At 48.2% G+C, this 22271-nt stretch overlaps 2 protein-coding genes across 4 annotated transcripts in view; one reads left to right on the plus strand and one right to left on the minus strand.

The window, feature by feature from the left end:
* Positions 1 to 5355, plus strand: part of TAPBPL (TAP binding protein-like) — a 10639-nt gene extending 5284 nt beyond the window's left edge. Inside the window, exons 4-7 of the mRNA XM_011982946.1 lie at positions 453 to 791; positions 1672 to 1974; positions 3862 to 3945; positions 5069 to 5355. Of these exons, the coding sequence (XP_011838336.1) occupies positions 453 to 791; positions 1672 to 1974; positions 3862 to 3945; positions 5069 to 5184 (842 nt within the window). The 3' untranslated portion in view covers positions 5185 to 5355. The remainder of the gene's footprint in view (positions 1 to 452; positions 792 to 1671; positions 1975 to 3861; positions 3946 to 5068) is intronic.
* Positions 5278 to 14883, minus strand: VAMP1 (vesicle-associated membrane protein 1 (synaptobrevin 1)). Of its 3 annotated transcripts, none has more exons than XM_011982944.1 (5): positions 14425 to 14883; positions 9667 to 9793; positions 9283 to 9441; positions 7929 to 7980; positions 5278 to 5878 (listed from the first exon to the last, which is right to left on the minus strand). In XM_011982944.1, coding segments are annotated over exons 1-5 (351 nt in total). In that variant the 5' UTR covers positions 14427 to 14883; the 3' UTR covers positions 5278 to 5867. The 3 variants fall into 3 exon arrangements, with proteins under 3 accessions (XP_011838334.1, XP_011838335.1, XP_011838333.1); XM_011982945.1 differs by having other exon boundaries at positions 5278 to 6005; XM_011982943.1 differs by having other exon boundaries at positions 5278 to 7521.
* Positions 14884 to 22271: the final 7388 nt, after the last annotated feature.

Genomic DNA, 22271 nt, shown 5'->3' on the forward strand with positions numbered 1-22271 from the left:
CGTGCTTTTTAAACTCTTGTTCCTAGTCTTCACAGCATCCTTGCTTAAGTAGGTGAGCTTGGTAACAGCAAGTGACTTGTCAAAGGTCACAGAGCCAGTAAGTGGAACACCAGGGTTTCAGAGCTTTTTCTGCTACTCTAGTAGTACTTACCTGAAGATTGATGGTAACTCTTAATTTTGTATGTGTATTTTTCCTGGTGAGAGATCTATAGCTTTCACTAAATTATCCTAGGGTAAGTGATCCCAAAATGGTGATGGCCATCATGCGCACCATGCTGCCTTTCCAGAGCCCCATTTCTTTTTGGTTCCGTGTGATGGAAAATAAGCTCATCTGGCCTGTCAGGCACGGAAGAAGAGGCAGGTGTATGCCACACGACATGCCCACAGCTTGGAGATCAGGTGACCTCAAGGAGGAAGTAGCCCACAAATCACCCCTGTTTTCCTCTTCACAGTGGAGTTCCAGGTGACGACACAGACCCAATCCCTGACCTTCCTGCTGGGGTCCTCAGCCTCCTTGGACTGTGGCTTCTCCATGGCACCAGGCTTGGACCTCATCAGTGTGGAGTGGCGGCTGCAGCACAAGGGCAGGGGTCAGCTGGTGTACAGCTGGACCACAGGGCAGGGGCAGGCTGTGCGGAAGGGCGCTACCCTGGAGCCTGAGCAGCTGGGCATGGCCAGGGATGCCTCCCTCACCCTGCCCAGCCTCACTATACAGGACGAGGGGACCTACGTTTGTCAGATCACCACCTCTCTGTACCGAACTCAGCAGATCATCCAGCTCAACATCCAAGGTGAGGCCAGGACATGGTTATCCCAGGGAAGGGGATATAACATGTCCACTGGGAGCGTTTTCAGACTGGGACCCAAATGCAAGAGTGCTTTCCTGAGAAGCAGGCTTCAGTCCCACCACTTACATGCCATCTTCACCGCGGAAGCACAGATGGCATCAGATAAGGAGTCCCGCTGGACTCCAGGATAATTCCACCAAGAGATTTCCAGTCCAGGATCCTGCTGTCCTGCTGTGGCCAGCTGTCTCCATCACCCCAGTCCTTTTGGACCACATCCTGAATGGCAGCAGCAGCAAACCAAGGCAGGGCAGTGGAAGCGGTTCTGACCATTATCACTGCTATCCTTTAAAATCTCTGGCATAGAGGCTGGGCGCGGTGGCTCACGCCTATAATCCCAGCACTTTGGGAGGCCGAGGCAGGCAGATCACGAGGTCAGGAGTTTGACACCAGCCTGGTCAATATGGTGAAACTCCATCTCTACTAAAAATACAAAAAATAGCCAGGCGTGGTGGTGCACGCCTGTAGTCCCAGCTACTCAGGAGGCTGAGGCAGACGAAGTGCAGATGCCACTGCACTCCAGCCTGGGCGACAGAGCAAGACATCATCTTAAAAATATATATATCTGGCTTAGAATGACGGTAAGAAGCCAGCCAACCTTTAGTTGGCTTTACAACTATCACTTTTCTGGAAAATGTAACCCCCCCGCCGCCCCCACTTACGGCCTGCATCCAGGTGGGCCCTGCACACACCCTCGCCTTGGTACACCACCAAGGGACACTTTAGCCTCCACAATCTACTCTCATCCTGGCAGGAAGAAAAGGCTTCAGGCTCCTCCGCTGTCCCCAGTTAGATCCATGTGTAATCTTATTCATTCTTTCTCCAGCTTCCCCCAAAGTACGACTGAGCTTGGCAAACGAAGCTCTGCTGCCCACCCTCATCTGTGACATTGCTGGCTATTATCCTCTGGATGTGGCAGTGACGTGGACCCGACAGGAACTGGGCGGATCCCCAGTCCAAGTCTCTGGTGCCTCCTTTTCCAGCCTCAGGCAAAGCGTGGCAGGCACCTACAGCATCTCCTCCTCTCTCATCGCAGAACCTGGCTCTGCAGGTGCCACTTACACCTGCCAGGTCACCCACATCTCTCTGGAGGAGCCCCTTGGGGCCAGCACCCAGGTTGTCCCACCAGGTACTGGGAGTGTCCTCCCTTTCCCCACCTCCACACTAGGGCTCATGGCTCTCCTGCCCCAGCTCATCTATGGCCTTGTTCTGCTGCCCATCCACTTTGTTCACAGCCCTGGCTTCATGCTGCTGCCTCAGCTCCTGGTTGTCTTTCCCAAGGTGGCAGCTGCCACAGCTTCTACCACACATCCCCTGAGACTTCATTATACTCCAGCCTCCAGGGGGCCAGGCAATGTGCTTAAGGCTGGAGATCCCAGATGAGTAATTCCTCATCATGCCCTCCAGGAGATTAGTCCAGTGACAGAGACAAGACTAAGTAGGCAGAGAAGATGACATTTGAGCCAAGTTAACTAGCTTAGAGGGAAGGGGAACTCAAGATAGAAACAATAGCATATATGAAAGCCAAATCATACAACAGCCTAAAGAGACTTTGGAGAATTGCAAGCAACTTAGCACAGCTAGAGCCTAGGGTATATGGGAAAAAGGGAAAGTGGCTCTGAAGATTCGGAGGTAATTCTATTTATTGAGCATTTACATGAATCAAGCACTGTAGAAAGCACTTAAATGTATGATTTTATGGATTATGACTCCCATTTTACAGGTGAGTAAACTGGCACTTGCAGATGTCAATGAATTTGCCCAAGGTCACCTATCAATCAATGGTAAAGAGAGAATGTGAAAAACAGGCAACCGGATTCCCCTTACGGGCTTAATTAAACCCTGTAGATCTCACTGGGCCTTCAAGATGGAAATTCCTGAGAGCCATAGCATGCTATTGAAAGGTTTTATTTATTTATTTATTTATTTATTTATTTATTTATTTCATTTTATTTATTTGATACAGAATGTTGCTCTGTTCCCCAGGCTGGAGTGCAGTGGTACGATCTCAGCTCACTGCAACCTCCACATCCTGGGTTCAAGCCATCCTCCTGCCTCAGCCTCCCAAGTAGCTGGGATTACAGGCATGCACCACCAAGCCTGGCTAATTTTGTGTTTTTAGTAGAGATGGGGTTTCACCATGATGGCCAGGCTGATCTCGATCTCCTGACCTCAAATGATCTGTCCGCCTCGGCTTCCCAAAGTGCTGAGATTACAGGCATGAGCCACCGCACCCTGCCTGTTGAAAGGTTTTAAATAGGAAAGGGACAGGAAAGAACCCACAACTCAAAATGGAAACATCCAGGAGCACTGGGCATTTGTTCGCTCATTAGACTGTGAACTTCCCCAAAACTGAGGTTTCACCTCAGCTCACATCATTCCCCAACTATTTACAAAATCCCAGTTAACGGGTTGTTTTTATTTTGTTTTGCTTTATTTTGTTTTGAGATAGGGTTTCACTCTGTTGTCCAGGCTCGAGTGCAGTGGCACAATCTCGACTCACTGCAACCTCTGCCTCCGAGGCTCGTGATCCTCCCACCTCAGCCTCCCGAGTAGCTGGGACCACAGGCGCACACCAACACGACCAGCTAATTTTTTGTATTTTTGGTAGAGACAGGGTTTCACCATGTTGCCAAGGCTGGTCTTGAACTCCTGAGCTCAAGCCATCCACCCATCTCAGCCTCCCAAATTTCTGGGATTACAGGCATGAGCCACTGTGTCCAGGCAAGTTAACTCTTAACAAATAAACCAACCTAAATCTCACTTGCAAAGCAATTTTTAAAAACTTGTCCTTAGGTGAGAAGAGGTAGAGAATTCTGTGTGGAGTAACCCACGAGTATCCAGCAACCTTATGAATAAGTACAAATGCTGCTGGGTGCCTTGTTCCAGGCTTCTCAACCAGGGACTCACACACACACTCCGTAGCTCCTCCTCCCTGGGGTGGACACTGCAGGTGAGGGCTCAGCTCATGATTCCTGCACACGATAATCCCCGCCCATGTTGCTCTCACCGACAGAGCAGAGAACAGCCTTGGGAGTCATCGTTGCCAGCAGCCTCTTCCTTCTTGCACTGTTGTTCCTGGGGCTTCAGAGACGCCAAGGTAAGAGCCTGGTTGCCCTTGGTTCTGGACCTGGCCCACCTCACCCACTCTAACCACCTCCCCACCCAGACCAGGGTGGAAGTCCAGATGCCCCAAGCTCCAGCCACCCACCCATCACAGCCTCCTGCTTTTGAGTTTGCCCTAAATGAAAATGAAACCAGTCATGTTCCCTCTTGTTTTCTCCTAGCTACCTCACTAAGGTCTGTCAAGACTCTAAGGCACTCTGGGTAGCCACTCTCCTGCCTCAGAATAGAAAGAAAGAGCAGTCATGTGCTCCCAGAAGGACTCTAAGTCAAGTCGCAGAGCTAAAAAGGCATGAAGGTGGTACCAGCTCACGGGTCACTGGGCCTGGCTCTGCATAGGCCTCTGCCTTCCTTCACTGTGCACCCTGGGCTCATGCACCAAGGCGGAGAACAGGAAGAAGTGAGGGGACAAGAAGAAGGCAGAATGTCCAGATGGAGGTTAAGACTAAAGAGCCAGGTTGGTGGTGTGGTGGTAGGAAAACAAAGCTGGAAGAAATGGAGAAGGAACAAGTGAGGGACAATGAGGCATGGGCTGGGGCTGGGCTACCCCTCCCAAACTCGGCTCTGTCAAAATAAAAGCCCCTTCTGCCTGCTGTGACCAAGCATTTCCACTTTCCTGTCTTCCTCCACACTGGTCCCAACTGAGCCCTGTCCCCAAGCCTAGCGGCTCTAACTTGCAAAGTGTTTAAGGTAGGGAACAAAGGCCCTCAGAGGCACCCCCGGGCTCCATCTCAGTTGCATCTCTGCTGCAATTAGGGTCCTGCTCCTTCGGATAACTGCTGGGAGTTTCAGGATACCTGCAAATGCCTCACTCCCTCAGCTGCAAGGGAGAGATTTCTCCTTTTATTCATTTCTAAAATGTGCCTGGTCAATACGGTGGAACTCAGCATACCAAAACTGTATGTGAGGATGATGGGGAAAAGGGGGTAAGGAGGTGTTCACTGACAGCCTTATCTGGGCACATCCTCTGGGACAGGACAAGCAGGCCAAGGACCTAGGAAGGAGCACAGGAGGCAGATAGAAGAGGCCTGAGGGAACCTGTGCTTGTTTGCTAGTGTGAGATGCCCACGCAACTTCCTGTCCTCACTTCCTCTCACCAGCACCTACAAGAGTTGGGCTGCTTCAGGCTGAACGCTGGGAGACCACTTCCTGTGCTGACGCACAGACCTCCCATCTCCAGGAAGACCGTGCAGCACATGTAAGCCAGCCCAGCTGACCTGAAGTGACATGAGACTACGAGAAAGCAACGACACCCTTCCCCCCAAGCCCCCCAACTACTCCAACCCAAACAACAACCAAGTCAGTTTAGTGGTAGGAATTTGTATTTTTTGCCTTTGTTCAGAATACATGAAATTGGTAAATATGCCACATGCCTTTGGTGGAAGTACAACTGTTGTTATTACTCTATACAAGTATGAGATCAGGGTTAGGAAAAAAAGACAAAGAGGTGATGACAGACACACAGTGGAAACCCCACATCGTCTCATGGCAAACCGAAGAAGGGGATGTGGGAAGCTCAGCTTCATTTGACTGCAAAGTCCCAGGGTTTAGTTGCACATTTGCTCATGCACATGAGTGGTGGGAGGGAAGGGGGATAGCAAAGACACACAGAAGAGGGTACAGGGTGGGTGAGAAAGAAAGTAGAAGGGCTAATACCCCCAAAGAACAAAGCCAACTACACCTGGTGAGCCTCAGAGGGACAGAAACCCAGGAATGATTTCTGTAATAGGGCTGGGAGAGCCAAGAGGACCGATTTGCTCCAGGCTTGGGACACATCGAGGACAGTGGTGGTTCTTCTCCAGCGGTGACCCCCTGCATTAGGCAAGGAGGAGCCCAGAGGAGAGTGGAGACCTTCGAGGGGGGTCGTTGGGAGGGTACTGACTGCTTTCTTCCAGCTCTTCAGTCCCGCCCTGGGGCAGGACGAAGGGAATATGGGAAACAAGGGCGAAGGGAAAGGAAGGATGGTTTTGTGCAATGAAATGCTGCTGCATGGAAAGTGGGCATCCAGACCCTGCCCAGCATGGCCTCACCCTCTTCCTGTTCGTGGACTGAGGGAGGAAGGAATAAAGGGCTATGGGTATTCCCCACTCTGTTCCCAGCCTGTCCTCCTCCCCTTGCACCTGGGTTTATCCCACATTAATAACCCATCCTGAAGCTCAGCAATTGCCCTGAAGATAGGCTGAGCAGATCCCATCCTCAGGTTCCACTGTCTATACACACAAACCATGCAAAGAGGAGGAAGAGAAAGGAGGCAAAGTAGAATTCAGACAGGTAAGGGTGGTTCGAAGGGGAACATACTGCAGGAAGAACAGACAGGCGGTTCTCAAGGAGAAGGCGCCGTGACAGCACAGCAATACACAACGACACCTGTCACAGGCTGGCACGCCTCCCCGCAAGGTGGGGCTGGTGGGTCTACATGACTTCTCTGCATCCTGAGGATCAGCAGGGCCTCAGGAAGGACCTCTTGCCTCATCACTGTCTTTGGCAAGTGCACGGGTGGTGTGGAGGAAGAGATTCCATGGGTATCCAAAGATCTCACACTTCTAACACCCTCACACCCCTTCATCAACAGGAAGAGAGGAACGGGACCCTCTTTAACGAGGGCAAGGAGTGGCTTCCTCTGAGCTTGTTACTTTCAAATCAAGCACTTGACTCACTGTTTCTCTATAACTAATAGGCAATCTCTCTCTTTATGCCAACAATTAACTGGGAGCTAGGTGAAATTATTTGGCTAGATAAAACTACTGGCTAGATGAATTTCTTTGGTGCCCTCATACGGAATGCTGTAGAAAATGTAAAGAAGAGAAAGCTCCTTCCAGTTAGAAGCACATGGAACTGCTTCTAGGATGGAAACAAGTCCTGCTATTTTCACAATCCATAAGTGTTCTCCAGGCCTCTGGAGAACAAAGTAAAGTTGTAAGATCCCCAAAGACATAGAAAATCCTGGACGAACAGATTAGAAATAACTACAAAAAGCAAGTTTTACTTTCGAAAAGCGTGCTGCACTGAAACCAAGTTGGACTTTGGTCCACCGCCAGGACCCTCTCCAGGCCTGGCTCAGGAGGGAAGGCGCCACATGACCAGGCAGCACTGAGTGAGCTGCCATCTTACCAGTCCCTCTCTAGCTCCTGCCAGTAACCAGGTTTTCTAGGAGACATCATGGGCACCGATACTCTTCTCCTCCCAAGTCTGGGCAGCCTCACGGGTACTTCGCCTCAGCTACTCCCCTCCCTGCCCCTTCCCGTGGCCTCCAACTCTCTGGGGCTTTGGGGGAACTTGAGAGTACAGAAGAAGCGCGTGGGGAGGAGGCGCCAGCTGTTGCTCTTCAGGTAGTGACTTAGATTGCACCACGAGCAGCATTTCTAGTGTCGAGGGACAGAGTGCAAATGAACGCAACGCAAAAGGAGGAATGGGTGATGGAGAAGCCTGGGCTGGAATGGAGGACGGTGGGTGGGGACGTGTGTTGAGAGAGCAAACAGAGGGGAGAGGACATGAGTGTGGATGGCAATGGAGAACAGGGAAGGGGTGGCACATTCTCAAGTAAAAAAGTAGACTGGACACAGGAATCAGGAAGTCCCAGACGGAAAAGAGAAAGAGACAGGAGAAAACAAGAGGGCAAATTACACCAAGTTACCAGACATTCAGGTCTTTCCATTGTTAAGTGCCCCATCCCCACGATGTCCCTCCAACCCAAGCCAGTGACACACAGCATAGCCCTACTTCCTCAGAACAGGAGGCACCATCTCCCTGCAATGCCTTGCAGGGGGAAGCCTTGTCCATCAAAGAAATCCCGTGTCTCTGCCCTTCCCCCCTCCCGAACCAAGTGACGATCCCATAGCAGCGGTCTCCATACCTCAGTCAGAGCAGCCCCACTCCCCAGGCAGGCAGGCAGGCAGGCAGGGAGAAGACTCCAGGACCTTCCCACCTCTTCAACCCACCAGCAACCTCAGCGATACTTACTTACAATAACTACCACGATGATGGCACAGATGGCTCCCAGCATGATCATCATCTGAGGAAACATGGACAAAAAATGAGCCCTTGAATTTCAGGAATGAGGAAAAGAACCACATCTCTAGTGGGAAACAGAATTCCCTCCACCCTCAGGACAGTGGAAAAAACACTCATCACCCAGGAGACCTGCAGGCTTCTTAGAGAGGCCCTACCCTTCTGCTTCCCAGGGGATCATAACCTCAGTACGTCTGTAGCTTTTCAGATTCATCACAGGACCTGCACTGAGCTCCTCTTTGCTTGGTTCCTGGTGTCTTGGGGCTTTAGAAGGCATTCCAATAGAGATACAGACTCTGGATATTTAACCAATTGGTTCAGTTTTCACTGTGAAGTGTTCAGCTCATTCCCAAAAGTTGCAGTCATTTAAAAATATGTATTTCAACCTGAGAGAGCTAATTTAAAGAAAAAGAAGTGTGTGTGTGTGTGTGTGTATATATTTATATATTATGAAGTGTGTGTGTGTATATATATATTATGTGTATCTGTGTGTATATATATTATGTGTATATATATATTATGTGTGTCTATATATAATGTGTGTGTATACATATGTGTGTGTATATATGTGTGTGTATATATATATTGTGTGTATATATTATGTGTGTGTATATATATTATGTGTGTGTATATATGTGTGTATGTATATATATAGTGTGTGTATATATATTGTGTGTGTACATATATATTATGTGTGTATGTGTATATATATTATGTGTGTATATATGTGTGTGTATATATTATGTGTGTATGTGTATATATATTATGTATGTGTATATATATTGTGTGTGTGTATATAATGTGTATGTGTATAATGTGTGTGTATATACATATTTTGTGTGTGTGTATATGTGTGTGTGTATATATATGTGTGTGTGTATATATATTATGTGTGTGTATATATGTGTGTGTATATATATATTTTGTGTGTGTATATATATAATGTGTGTGTGTATATATACATATACCCGAGCCATTGTGCTGATGTTGGGTGTGTCTGAGGATGAGACAGGAGAAAATTTTTGCAGGCCACTCCTATGGGGGAAAAGCTCCTTAACTAACCGTTCCAAACTCCTCAGGGTATCACTTTTTTCCTGATAGCGGTTCCGAATACTCTAGCCTACCCTGGTGGCCAATTCTGGGTAATGCAATCTCAAAAGGAGGCTTTTCGGATTTCCTCCCAAGCATTATGCTGGTCAGAGAGATACTGCACCATCAGAGGGAAGAAATGTAGAAGTTGAAGGTTTTCTTGCCTTCTACCAGTGGAAGCCCAGGAAAAGATGGAGGAGGGGACAAGAAAATTCACCTTGCAGTTTTTCCACCAATACTTCCTCTTTAGCTTTGCAGCACTGCTCTCAAATTGTGATGCTCCTGCCTGCAAGGCATCAGCTCGGTCATCCAACTCTGACAGCTTCTGGTCCCTCTCCAGGACCTTGTCCACGTTCACACGTATGATGTCTACCACCTGAGGAGGGCACAGAAACAAAGCTACTAAGCTTCCTGCCAAAGACAGAGGAAAGAACAACAACCAGAGAATCACAAGTCTGGCCCCGTGCAACTCTAAAGGGTGCTCTGCCTCTCGGGGCCTTTTTGACTGTTCTCCTACAAAAAAAGGAGAAAAGATAAGAAGTTCCCTTTTGTTCTAAACTCCTAGAGTTGGAAACTCTCAGAGAAACAGCTATCTACCTACCTCCTCCACTTGTGCCTGGGTTTGCTGTAGTCGTCTGTTACTGGTCAGGTTAGGAGGAGGGCCAGGGGGACCCCCACCTGGGGCAGTCCCTTCTGTCCCTTCAGCAGGTGGCTGAGCTGGAGCAGACCTGTGGAAAGACATGGGCAGAGTACACAAAGTGACCAGGACAAGAAAGGAGCAGTGCGTGGTAGCACACACCTGTAGTCTCAGCTACTCAGGAGGCTGAAGTGCTCCTCGCATCCTCCTGGCCCAGGAGTTCGAGGCCAGCCTGGGCGTCATAGCAAGACCCCATCTCTAAAAAAAAAAAACAGACAAAAAGGGCCGGGCGCGGTGACTCACGCCTGTAATCCCAGCACTTTGGGAGGCCGAGGTGGGCGGATCACGAGGTCAGGAGATCGAGACCATCCTGGCTAACACAGTGAAACCCTGTCTCTACTGAAAAATAGAAAAAATTATGCGGGCGTGGTGGCGGGCGCCTGTAATCCCAGCTACTCGGGAGGCTGAGGCAGGAGAATGGCGTGAACCTGGGAGGCAGAGCTTGCAGTGAGCCGACATCATACCACTGCACTCCAGCCTGGGCGACAGAGCGAGACTCCATCTTAAAAAAAAAAAACACAAACAAACAAAAAGAAAGGACTCACATGCATCCTCACCCCAAACCACTTAAACAATTATGATTAGGCTATACAAAATTAGAATGGATTCTTACTCCTTGGCAATCTCAAATAGGGAGATGCAGCATAGAGGCAAAATGTAAAAGATGAAAGACTCTGCAGCAACATTTGGATGCGGTTCAGGGACGTCCAGGATGGCATCAAGAGATCTTGTCTGGGGCTATCCTTTGACCCAACTCAAACAAGTCCTCTGCCATGATGGCTACAGGGACAAATGTGCTAGCCTTGTCCTACATGGCATTTCCCCACTGATAATGGTTTGGCTGTGTCCCCACCCAAACCTCAACTTGAATTGTATCACCCAGAATTCCCACATGTTGTGGGACGGACTCAGGGAGGCAACTGAATCATGGGGCCCATCTTTCCCGTGCTATTCTCGTGATAGTGATGAAGTCTCACGAGATCTGATGGTTTTATCAGGGGTTTCTGCTTTTGCTTCTTCCTCATTTTCTCTTGCTGCCGCCATGTAAGAAGTGCCTTTCGCCTGCTGCCATGATTCTGAGGCCTTCCCAGCCATGTGGAACTGTAAGTTCAATTAAACCTCTTTTTCTCCCCAGTCTTGGGTATGTCTTTATCAGCAGCATGAAAACAGACTAATACAGTAAATTTGTACCAGTAGAGTGGGGCGTTGCTGAAAAGATACCCAAAAATGTGGAAGCAACTTTGGAACTAGGTAACAGGGAGAGGTTGGAACAGTTTGGAGGGCTCAGAAGAAGACAGGAAAATGTGGGAAAGTTTGGAACCGCCTAGAGACTTGTTGAATGGCTTTGACAAAAATGCTGTCGGTGATATGAACAATAAGGTCCAGGCTGAGGTGGTCTCAGATGGAGATAAGGAACTTGTTGGGAACCGAAGCAAAGGTGACTCTTGTTATGCTTTAGCAAAGACACTGGCAGCACTTTGCCCCTGCCCTAGAAATCTGTGGAACTTTGAACTTGAGAGAGATGATTTAGGGTATCTGGCAGAAGAAATTTCTAAGCAGCAAAGCATTCACAAGGTGACTTGGGTGTTGTTAAAAGCATTTCATTTTAAGAGGAAAACAGAGCATAAAAGTTCAGAAAATGTGCAGCCTGATGATGCAGTACAAAAGAAATAAAAAACACTTTTTTGAGGGAAATTCAAGGCAGCTACAGAAATTTGCATAAATAGCAAGGAACCTAATGTTAACCCCCAACACCATGGGGAAAATGTCTCCAGGCCATGTCTGAGGCCTTCACAGCAGCCCCTCCCATCACAGGCCTGGAGGCCCAGGAAGAAAAAGTGATTTTGTGGGCCAGGCCCAGGGTCCCCATGCTGTGTGCAGCCTAGGGACTTGGTTCCCTATGTCCCAGCCACTGCAGCTGTAGCTGAAAGGGGCCAACACAGGGCCCAGGCCCTGGCTTCAGAGGGTGGAAGCCTCAAGCCTTGGCAGCTTCCACATGGTGTTGAGCCTGCAGATGCACAGAAGTCAAGAACTGAGGTTTGGGAACCTCCGCCTAGATTTCAGAAGATGCATGGAAACGCCTGGATGCCCAGGCAAAAGTCTGTTGCAGGGGCAGGGCCCTCATGGAGAACCTCTGCTAGGGCAGTACAGAAGGGAAATGAGGGGCCGGAGTCCCTACACAGAGTCCCTACTGGAACACTGCCTAGTGGAGCTATGAGAAGAAGGTCACCATCCTCCAGACCCCAGAATGGTAGATCCACTGGCAGCTTGCACCGTGTGCCTGGAGAAGCTGCAGACACTCAACACCAGTCCGTGAAGGGAGCCAGGAGGGAGGCTGTATCCTGCCAAGCAGCCAGGAGGGAGGCTGTACGCTGTAATGTCTGTCAGTTCACTCCTTTTTACATTCAAGTTATTGGTTATGGTTATTGGTTTATGTGCCCAGTTATTGGTTATGCTTCACACAAGATGAGGAAATCAGAGCTACCATAACGGCAGCTTAGAAAATCACCAAAGGCAAAGTCTATGTAGGCGGAGTGAGTCAGGACTGTTTGTTTGCTTTGTTTTTGGCAGAGAAAATGGGGGTTTCACTTAGATAGAATCTGGGGCCCAAAGCAATTACATTAGTTATGGAAACTGTTCCAAGAGCATAGACAGGAAGCAAAGATGCTAGAAATTGTCCTCAATGTGCATGCATTATAGACATTCTGTCCCTTCCTTTTCTGGATTTGGCACAGAGTCTCAGATGACTCCCTTGGTTACTTACATCCCAAAGAGAGATCTTGGTTTACTGTACTATACACACAGAGAATGTTCTCTCGTTCTGTACGACTCAAAGCCAGTGTGTGGTGTCCAAGACAAACTCCTCTCCATGTCCCAAAACATGAAGGCTAAACTCACCTCCTAAAGAATTCCCAGAAGTATAACCTAAGTCATGAGATGTTCTTGGCCAAGGAAGCACCCACAGGCAGGGGGGAGATCTCTCAAATTTGATGGAGAACAGAAATTACAGTAAGAACTCCTCAGACAGAAGCAGAATCTCACCAAACATACTTCACAGGAGCAGTCCAAGAGTGAATGGAACAAAAATGAAACCATCACAAAGTCACCAAAAAGGAAACTATTTGACTAATAGAACTAATACCCAGAAGCTCCTCCTCCTTGATTAAGTGAATTTCTTTTAGTCTAAAAAGATAAAGAATAACTCCTCAGAGAGGCTATAGTAGCAGATTACACCTGACTCATTCTCCACTTAAAGGATCACTTTCCCATTTCCCTCTAAGGTGCAAAGGAGGTAAAGCAAAGATAGACACAAAGTCATGGGAGCCATAAGACTCTTGTCCTGCCACTGAGCTAGCTAAGCAATCTAGTTCTCGACTTAAGGCAAAAAATTCAATGACTAGGTAGCAGCCAGGGTTGGAAGCAGTCCAGGATGGTGGCACCAATGACAAGATTAAGGTCAGAGACCTCGTGATGCCCCGCTAGCCACCAGGATTTCTCTGTTGCCTTCTGTTCATCCCACGTGGATACTATCTGGAGGCCCCCGCCCCAAAATGAAAACAACTGGAATTCTACGGCTTGCCCAAAATGCATAGAACACTCATATCTGGTTAAAACCATAGTAATCAAAAGAAAAAGTGAAATGGCTATGAAGTATTTGCAAGGCCAATTTCACTTACTACTTGTTGGGAGTTGGAAACATTCAGCAGTAAAATATCTAGGGATAATTACAACCCTTATGTAACACAAGTAAATCTTTCCCTTTTTTGTCACTTATAGAAGCAACATAAATACATCTAGGACCAGGCCAGGGTAGGAATCAGAAAGAAAAAATCTGTATTAGACATATTGAGGTCTTGAAAGAGAAGTACTTCATTTGTTTAGCCGTAGTTTTCCCACAGGATCTTGTGAAGGGGGTGATGTTGAAGATTGCTGGAGACTAAACTGTGTGTGTTGGAGGAAAGGAGGAAGCTCCGCTCTCCCTATTTCTCCTCCAAATATTTGGTAAGACTCGGTGATAGAAAAACGTCTCCTATACGAGCGGCCTCGGCATGAACAGCCGCTTGGGATGACAGGCCACTATCCCACTACCCCTTGAGTCTTTCTGAGCTGCTCACCTGGTGCCAGAGAACTGGCAGATAAGTTTCTGGAACTTTGCTCACTGCCATGAGGGGGGCTAGACATCACACTTTGGGTGAGGGGTAAACAAATCCAGAGATTGTAGGGCAACCCAAGTTAACAACTGGCAGTTGCACCCATGACTGTCTTTCCTGAAGCGCTAAGCAGTTATTTAGCCAGATGACAGAAATGCCTTTCGAGTCCCTTGCCCAGTTGTCCCCATCCACCATCCCCAGCCCCCGCCCTCTCCGAGTCTCCACTATACTAAAACCAGAATGAGGCGCCACTCAGACGACAGGAGAGGGTGCAGTGATTGCGGGACCCCTGTGCCCCTGCCCCGCCCGTGGGGTGCTAGCTGTGGCTGGTGCGAGAATGGGGTGCTAGCCCCCCTCCCTGGGGGTGGCCCGGTCCGGAGGCGGCGCGCGGTGGTGGCTCCCCGCGTTGCTGCAGCTGCTGCAATGCGCCATTTTCCGTCCCGCAGAGTCGGGAGCTTGGAGTGAGAGTTGTCAAGGAGGTGCCGAGCCTCCCACACCAGAGTCAACTCACATTTTTCTGACAGAGAGAGTGAGGGTCTGTTCCTCTCCCGAGGCTGCGGCGAGACACCCGGCGGGGGACGCTGCAGCTGAAGTGGACGGAACTGACGAGCTCCGCCTGGCGCCGACCACTCCGAGGTCTAGCTGCGGTGGAACTTACTGCAGCTGCCGCGCCGGCCCCCGCCTTTATTAGCGCTGACCACGCCTCCCGGATAACGGTGACAACCCCGTGGCCCAATCCATGCCCAGGACGGTCGCCCAGCGCTACAGGCCTAGCCCGCCCCGCCCCTGCCAATTGCCAGTCACAAGTCTCCTCTCATCCGACTCTGGAAAGGAGCGGTTGCTGTGAGGAGCCTTCAGTGATCAATGCAACCATAGTTTGCGCTCCAGTCTGGCGGAGGGACGGGGCTGGGTGGAGGTGAGGTCTGTGCCTCGGAGGGCGCTTCAGCAGTTCATTAGGCGTTTGTGGTGCCTCCCAACCAATCGCTGGGCAGTTACTGAAGACCGTGTCCGCCCCTGCCCCGCCCCGTGCCCGGACTCGCGCTTTCCGCGGGAGGCGGTGGCTCCCTGGGGCGCGCCCAGCCCTGGTGCCCAGCCCTGGTGCCCTGCCCTGGCCCTCGCTCCGCCCCCACCGCCCCGCCTCTGACTAACGCTCTGAGGGTGCGGGAGCTTCGAGACACAGCCACAAGCTCCCGGTGCCAGATAGCAGATGCGGGGTTCAGTCCCACCAAAGCAAGCGTGAAACTTTCATTCCTCAGTTTCTTTCAACATAGCCTTCCTAAATTGAACTCCCTCCCAAACCTGCTCCAGTCCAGGTTACCACATCGACTCAGTAGCCTAGACCAGAAACCTGGAAACCATCCTAGATTGCCTCCCCTTCACCTTTACCTCTCCCCCAGTTATCTGCCAAGTCCAGCTGATTTTTCCTTCTTGGTATTCCGGTAGTTATTTCCCCTCTGCTCACTATTATCCGTTTCCTGGACTCTATCAGTTGGAAAATTCACCATTATTTTATGTTCCACTAAGAAAAAAGGTTATATGGCGGGGCGCAGTGGCTCACACCTGTAATCCCAGCACTTTGGGAGGCCGAGTCAGGCAGATCACCTGAGCTCAGGAGTTCGAGACCAGCCGGGCCAACATGGCGAAACCTCTGTCTCTACTAAGAATACAAAAATTAGCCGGGCGTGGTGGCGGGCACTTGTAATCCCAGCTACTGGGGAGGCCGAGACAAGAGAATCGCTTGAACCTGGGAGCCAGCGGTTGCAGTGAGCCGAGATCAGGCCACTGCACTCTGGCCTGGGCAACAGAGCAAGACCCTGTTTCAAAAAAAAAAAAGGTTGCAAATTATCTGTGACAAATGCTTTCCTTACCACTTAGCATTTTTGCTTTACATGTATTGAAAATACAGATTTATATACATACCGATTTCTATCATATTTCACTCTTGTGCACGCATAAAAAGGGAAATAGAAAACAATAACATGGTAACTATCCCTAAAACTTCACATTCAGAAACTGATTGTTAGGGATTCATTTTTTTTGACTCAGTCTTGGATGTCCACGAATTTCTACGCAATGTAGTCCTCTGTGCATGTCATAAGGGCTTTGGTAATGCAGCATTTCCTAAGGCTGTGCCTCTCCAGGCTCTAGAGTTTTCTTCCAAGCCTCAGACATCCATTTGGCAAGCTTTGATGCTCATGAGCAAGTATGACAAATATAGTTTGACTGCTGTCTGACTAATAGCTAAAGTGAAACATCCCAGTTAGAAGATATTAAAATGAAACACACACACACACAAACAACAGCAAAAAAAAAAACCAAGTGCCTCCTAAGATCAATGATATATCATTCTGCTTCCAGTCTTGCCATCCTTCACATCCATTCTCTAAAAATCCACGAAAGTTATCTATCCAAATGTCACAGGTCTTCTGAAAAGCCTTAAACAATTGCTCTTGGAAACATAATGCATTCATCATATGTGTTTATCCCATTCTCCTCCTGAAACCACATCAAAATGGCTAGTTAGGGGGAAAAAAATGACAATTTGGAAAAGTTTGCAAAAATTTATAAGCCCCCAAAGACAGAAAGAATGGGGCCAGGTGCCGTGGCTCACTCCTGTAGTCTCAGCTACTTGGGGGCCTGAGGCGGAAGGATAGCTTGAGCCCAGATGTTCAGGTTGTAGTGAGCCGAGATCACCGCACTGCACTCCCACCTGGATGACAAAATGAGACCCTATCGCCAAAAGAAAAGAAAAAGGGCCGGGCGCGCTAACTCACACTTGTAATCCCAGCAATGTGGGAGGCCAGGGAGGGCAGATCACTTGAAGCCAGGAGTTTGAGAACGGCCTGGCTAACACAGCAAAATCCCGTCTCTACTAAAAATACAAAAATTAGCTGGGCATGGGCACCTGTAGTCCCAGCTACTCGGGAGACTGAAGCAGGAGGATCACTGGAACCCGGGAGGCGGAGGCTGCAGTGAGCCGAGATCTTGCCACTGCACTCCAGCCTGGGCAACAGAGCCAGACTGCGTCTCAAAAAAAGAAAAAAGTACTTTGTCCAATTTGTGGTTTCTCCAAGTCTGTCATTTGTTTCTTAATCCTCTTCACATAGTCTTGGCCAGGCACTATGGCTCATGCCTGTAATCCTAGCACTTTGGGAGGTTGAGGCATGTGGATCACCTGAGGTCAGGAGTTCAAAATCAGCCTGGACAACATGGCGAAACCCCATCTCTACTAAAAATACAAAAATTAGTCGGGTGTGGTGGTGGGTGCCTGTAATCCCAGCTACTCGGGAGACTGAAGCAGGAGAATCACTTGATCCCAGGAGGCAGAGTTTGCATTGAGCTGAGATTGTACCACTGCACTCCAGCCTGGGTGACAGAGAGACTGTGTCTCAAAAAAAAAAAAAAAAAAAAAAAAAAACCACATAGGCTGGGCGCAGTGGCTCACCCAGCAGCTCCCAGCACTTTGGGAGGCTGAGCCGGGTGGATCACCTGAGGTCAGGAGTTCGAGACCAGTCTGACAATATGGTGAAACTCCATCTCTACTAAAAATACAAAAAATTAGCCAGGCGTGGTGGCAGGTCCCTGTAATCCCAGCCACTTGGGAGGTTGAGGCAGGAGAATTGCTTGAACTGGGGAGGTATAGGTTGCAGTGAGCTGAGATCGCACCATTGCATTCCAGCCTAGGCAACAAGAGTGAAACTCCATCTCAAAAAAATAAATAAATAAAAATAATATTTTATAATAGTCTTTTATAGAGCAAAAGTTTTTAACTTTGATAAGGTCCAATTTAATAAGGTCTGATGTTTATTTAGATAGATGTTCAATTAAAAAAAAAATTTTTTTTGCCTATGAATATCCAACTGCTCTCCAGGACCATTCGTTGAGAAACCAATCCTTCCTCCGTTGCATTGCTTTTGCACCTTTGTCAAAAATCAGATGTGTGGGCCAGGCGCAGTGGCTCACTCCTGTAATCCCAGCACTTTGGGAGGCCGAGGCAGGTGGGTCACGAGGACAAGAGATTGAGACTATCCTGGCCAACATGGTGAAACCCCATCTCTACTAAAAGTACAAAAATTAGTTGCGCGTGGTGGCGCGTGCCTGTAGTCCCAGCTACTTGATCGGCTGAGGCAGGAGAATCGCTGGGAGGCAGAGGTTGCAGTGAGCCGAGATTGCACTACTGCACTCCAGCCTGGCGACAGAGCAAGACTAGGTCTCAAAAAAAAAAAAAAAAAATCAGATATGCGTATTTGTAGGGGTCTATTTCTGCATTCTCTCATTACTGCCATCGATCTATGTGTCTGTCCTCCCACCAATACCACACTGTCTTGATTACTGCAACTGTATATTAGTAAGCATCAGATAGAGTTATTCCTCCTATTTTATTCTTCTTTATTCTTCTACAGATAAAATCTATTTATGAGTTGGCCTGAAACTAAAGACTATTTAAACACGAAAAACTAAGTGAAAGCCAGTAAACAGGGAAGTTACTGAGTCCCAAAGACTATTTTGCCTTGAGGGTATTTGCTATCAAGTTTAATTTGAGCATAGCACCTCACAGGCTACCACTGTGGCACAGGAAATAAAGCCCAGGGCTTACCCAAGGTTAGAAATCTAACAGAAAGCCCTTACCATAAAGTCAGAACCCCAAAGGACTATATCCTTATGTAAGAATGAATTAAAAATATACTAGAGGCCGGGCGCGGTGGCTCAAGCCTGTAATCCCAGCACTTTGGGAGGCCGAGACGGGCGGATCACAAGGTCAGGAGATCGAGACCATCCTGGCTAACCCGGTGAAACCCCATCTCTACTAAAAAATACAAAAAAATAGCCGGGCGAGGTGGCGGGCGCCTGTAGTCCCAGCTACTTGGGAGGCTGAGGCTGGAGAATGGTGTAAACCCGGGAGGCGGAGCTTGCAGTGAGCTGAGATCCGGCCACTGCACTCCAGCCTGGGTGACAGAGTGAGACTCCGTCTCAAAAAAAAAAAAAAAAAAAAATACTAGAACCCAAACTGCCCCTAGGGCACTCCATGGAAAGTCGTTTGTCTGGAACCTAGCTGCCTGGAACCTAGGTGCCTGCTGGAGTTCTTTTATTTTTTTTCTTTTAAATATTTACAGAGAATGTATAACCACAGGCTGTGGTGTTTCTGCCTAAACTGTTTGTTGATCCTAAAAAGAAAATGGCAAGAATGTCAAGTGGTTTTGGATTGACAGTAACACCAAGAACCCAGCAGAAGCAATGCAGACCCTTTCTGGATGAACTCATCTTTAATCTAGGCCTCAGGGAATTTCCACAGATACAGTTTCAAGAAAAATAAATTGTGGTCAAAAATTCCAAACAAATAAGAAACAAGATACCAAGAACAAGAACCAGCAGAGATGGAGACAGGAAATAAGAAAATTAGAAAATTAAGCCAAACAGTCCAATGTCTAATTAATAGTCTAATGTCTAAAAAGAGAAAACAGGGTATGTGAGGGAGAGGGAGAAAAAAAGGTGTGTGTGAGATCGATTATAAAATAAATACAAGACTCAGCCAAGTGTGGTGGCTCACGCCTGTAATCCCAGCACTTTGGGAGGCTGAGGTGGGTGGATCAAGAGGTCAGGAGATGGAGACCATCCTGGCTAACACGGTGAAACCCCATCTGTACTAAAAATACAAAAAATTAGCTGGGCCGTGGTGGCAGGCGCCTGTAGTCCCAGCTACTCTGGAGGCTGAGGCAGGAGAATGGCATGAACCCGGGAGGCAGAGCTTGCAGTGAGCTGAGATCGCACCACTGCACTCCAGCCTGGGCGACAGAGCGAGACTCCGTCTCAAATAAATAAATTAATCAATAAATAAATACAAGACTCACACCCGTAATCCCAGCACCTTGGGAGGCTGAGGCTGGCAGATCATCTGAGGTCAGGAGTTTGAGACCAGCCTGGCCAATATGGTGAAACTCCGTCTCTACTAAAAATACAAAAATTAGCCAGGCATGGTGGCAGGCACCGGTAGTACCAGCTACTCAGGAGGCAGGAGAATCACTTTAACCCGGGAGACGGAGGTTGCAGTGAGCCAAGATTGTGCCATTGCACTCCAGGCTGGGCAACAGAGCAAGATTCTATCTCAAAAATAATAATAATAAAAATATGATTGGGTTTTGGGGTTTTGTTTTTTGTTTTTTAAGACAAAGTATTTCTTTGTCACGCCGGCTGGAGTGCAGTGGTGCAATATTGGCTCACTGCAACGTCTGCCTCCTGGGCTCAAGTGATTCTCCTACTTCAGCCTCCCGAGTAACTGGGACTACAGGTGTGTGCCATCACACTCAGCTAATTTTTTAATTTTTTTATAGAGACGAGGTTTCCTTGTATTGCTGAAGCTGGTCTCAAACTCCTGGGCTCAATCTATTCTCCTGCTTTGGCCACCCAAAGAGCTGGGATTATAGGCATGAGCCATCACATCTAACCTATGATCAAGTATTTCACAGATCCGATGGGGTATATGAATACAAATAGAGCTAGATACATGAAAGGGAGGCTTTTTTTTTTTTTTCTCACTCTGTCACCCAGGCTAGAATGCAGTGGCACATTCTTGGCTCACTGCAACCTCCGCCTCCCAGGTTCAAGCAATCAAGCAATTCTACCTCAGTCTCTTGAGTAGCTGGGATTACAGGTGCCTGCTACCAGGCCATGTTAATTTTTGTATTTTTAGTAGAGATGGGTTTTCACCATGTTGGCCAGGCTGGTCTTAAAATCCTGACCTCAAGTGATCTACCAGCCTCAGCCTCCCAAGGTGCTGGGATTACAGGCATGAGCCATCGTGCCTGGCCAGAATTTCTAATTTTGAAGAGTCTGGCGGTTGTTTAAACTGTTAAACACAGAGTTACCATATGACCCAGCAATTCCTCTTCTAATTATATACCCAAGAGAAATGAAAATACATGCCCACACAAAACCTTGTACAAAAATGTTCATAACAGCATTATTTAGAATCACCAAAAAACTGAAAACAACCCAAATGTTCATCACCTGATAGAAGAATAAATTTAAGCTGTTAAATCCATACAATGGAATACTATTTAGCAATAAAAAGGAATGAAGTATGTACTAATACGGTGCTACAACAGGCTGGGTACAGTGGCTCGTGCCTGCAATCTCAGCATTTTGGGAGGCTCAGACAGGAGGATCACTTGAACCCAGGAGTTCGAGACCAGCCTGGACAACACAGCAAGACCCCAGTCTCTACAAAAAAAAAAAAAAATTTAAAAATGGCCAGGCATGGTGGCTTACACCTGTAATCCTAGCACTTTGGGAGGCTGAGGTGGGTGGATCACTTGAGGTTGGGAGTTCAAGACCAGCCTGGCCAATGTGGCGAAACCCTGTCTCTACTAAAAGTACAAAAAAGGCCAGCCTTGGTGGCTCACACCTGTAATCCCAGGACTTTGGGAGGCCGAGGGGAATGGATCATTTGAGGTCAGGAGTTTGAGACGAACCTGGCCAATATGGTGAAACCCCATCTCCATTATCCAAAAAAAAAAAAAAAAAAAGGCTACAACGTAGGTATGAACCTTGAAACCATTATGCTAAGTGCAAGAAGTCATAAAGGATCATATATTGTATGATTCCATTTATATGAAATATCCAGAATAGGTAAAAATCCATAGAGGAGGATTGGGGGTGAGGCTGAGGGGTGTGGGGTTTCACTTTGAGGTGATGATGAAAATGTTCTAAAATTGATTGCAGTGAGGGTGTGAAATTACTGAAAACCATTGAGGCCATGCTCAATGCCTCAAGCCTGTAATCCCAGAACTTTGGGAGGCCAAGGGTGATCACCCAAGCTCAGGAGTTCGAGATCAGCCTGGGCAACATGATGAAACCCTATCTCTATCAAAAATAAAAATAATTAGCCAGGTGTGGCGGTGCATGTCTGTGGTCCCAGCTACTCGGGAGGCTAAAGTGGGAGGGTCACTTGAGCCCAGGAGTTGGAGGCTGCAGTGAGCAGTGATCACACCACTGCACTCCAGCCTGGGTGGCAGAGTGAGACTCCATCTCAAAAAAACATTAAAAAAAAAAACAAAAAACAGTGAATGGTATGTTGTGAGAATTATATTGCAATAAAGATATAAAGATTTTTGGCTGGGTGCCTTGGCTCACACCTGTAATCCCAGCATTTTGGGAGGCCAAGGAGGGTGGATCACCTGAGGTGAGGAGTTCAAGACCAGCCTGGCCAACCATGGCCAACATGGTGAAACCCCATCTCTACTAAAAGTACAAAAATTATCTGGGCATGGTGGTGGGCACCTGTAGTCTCAGCTACTCAGGAGGCTGAGGCAGGAGAATCTCTCGAACCCAAGAGGCGGAGGTTGCAGTGAGACAAGAACA

Source organism: Mandrillus leucophaeus, unplaced genomic scaffold (genome assembly GCF_000951045.1).
Source record: "Mandrillus leucophaeus isolate KB7577 unplaced genomic scaffold, Mleu.le_1.0 Scaffold245, whole genome shotgun sequence".
NCBI lineage: Eukaryota > Metazoa > Chordata > Mammalia > Primates > Cercopithecidae > Mandrillus > Mandrillus leucophaeus.

Excerpts from the sequence above, each read along its gene's own strand:
- VAMP1 (XM_011982943.1), bottom strand. Across the intron at positions 9,442-9,666 it reads CCCAGGCACAAGTGGAGGAG|GTGGTAGACATCATACGTGT; the intron begins GTAGGTAGATAG and ends TGCCCTCCTCAG. Across the intron at positions 7,981-9,282 it reads ATTGGTGGAAAAACTGCAAG|ATGATGATCATGCTGGGAGC; the intron begins GTGAATTTTCTT and ends ATGTTTCCTCAG.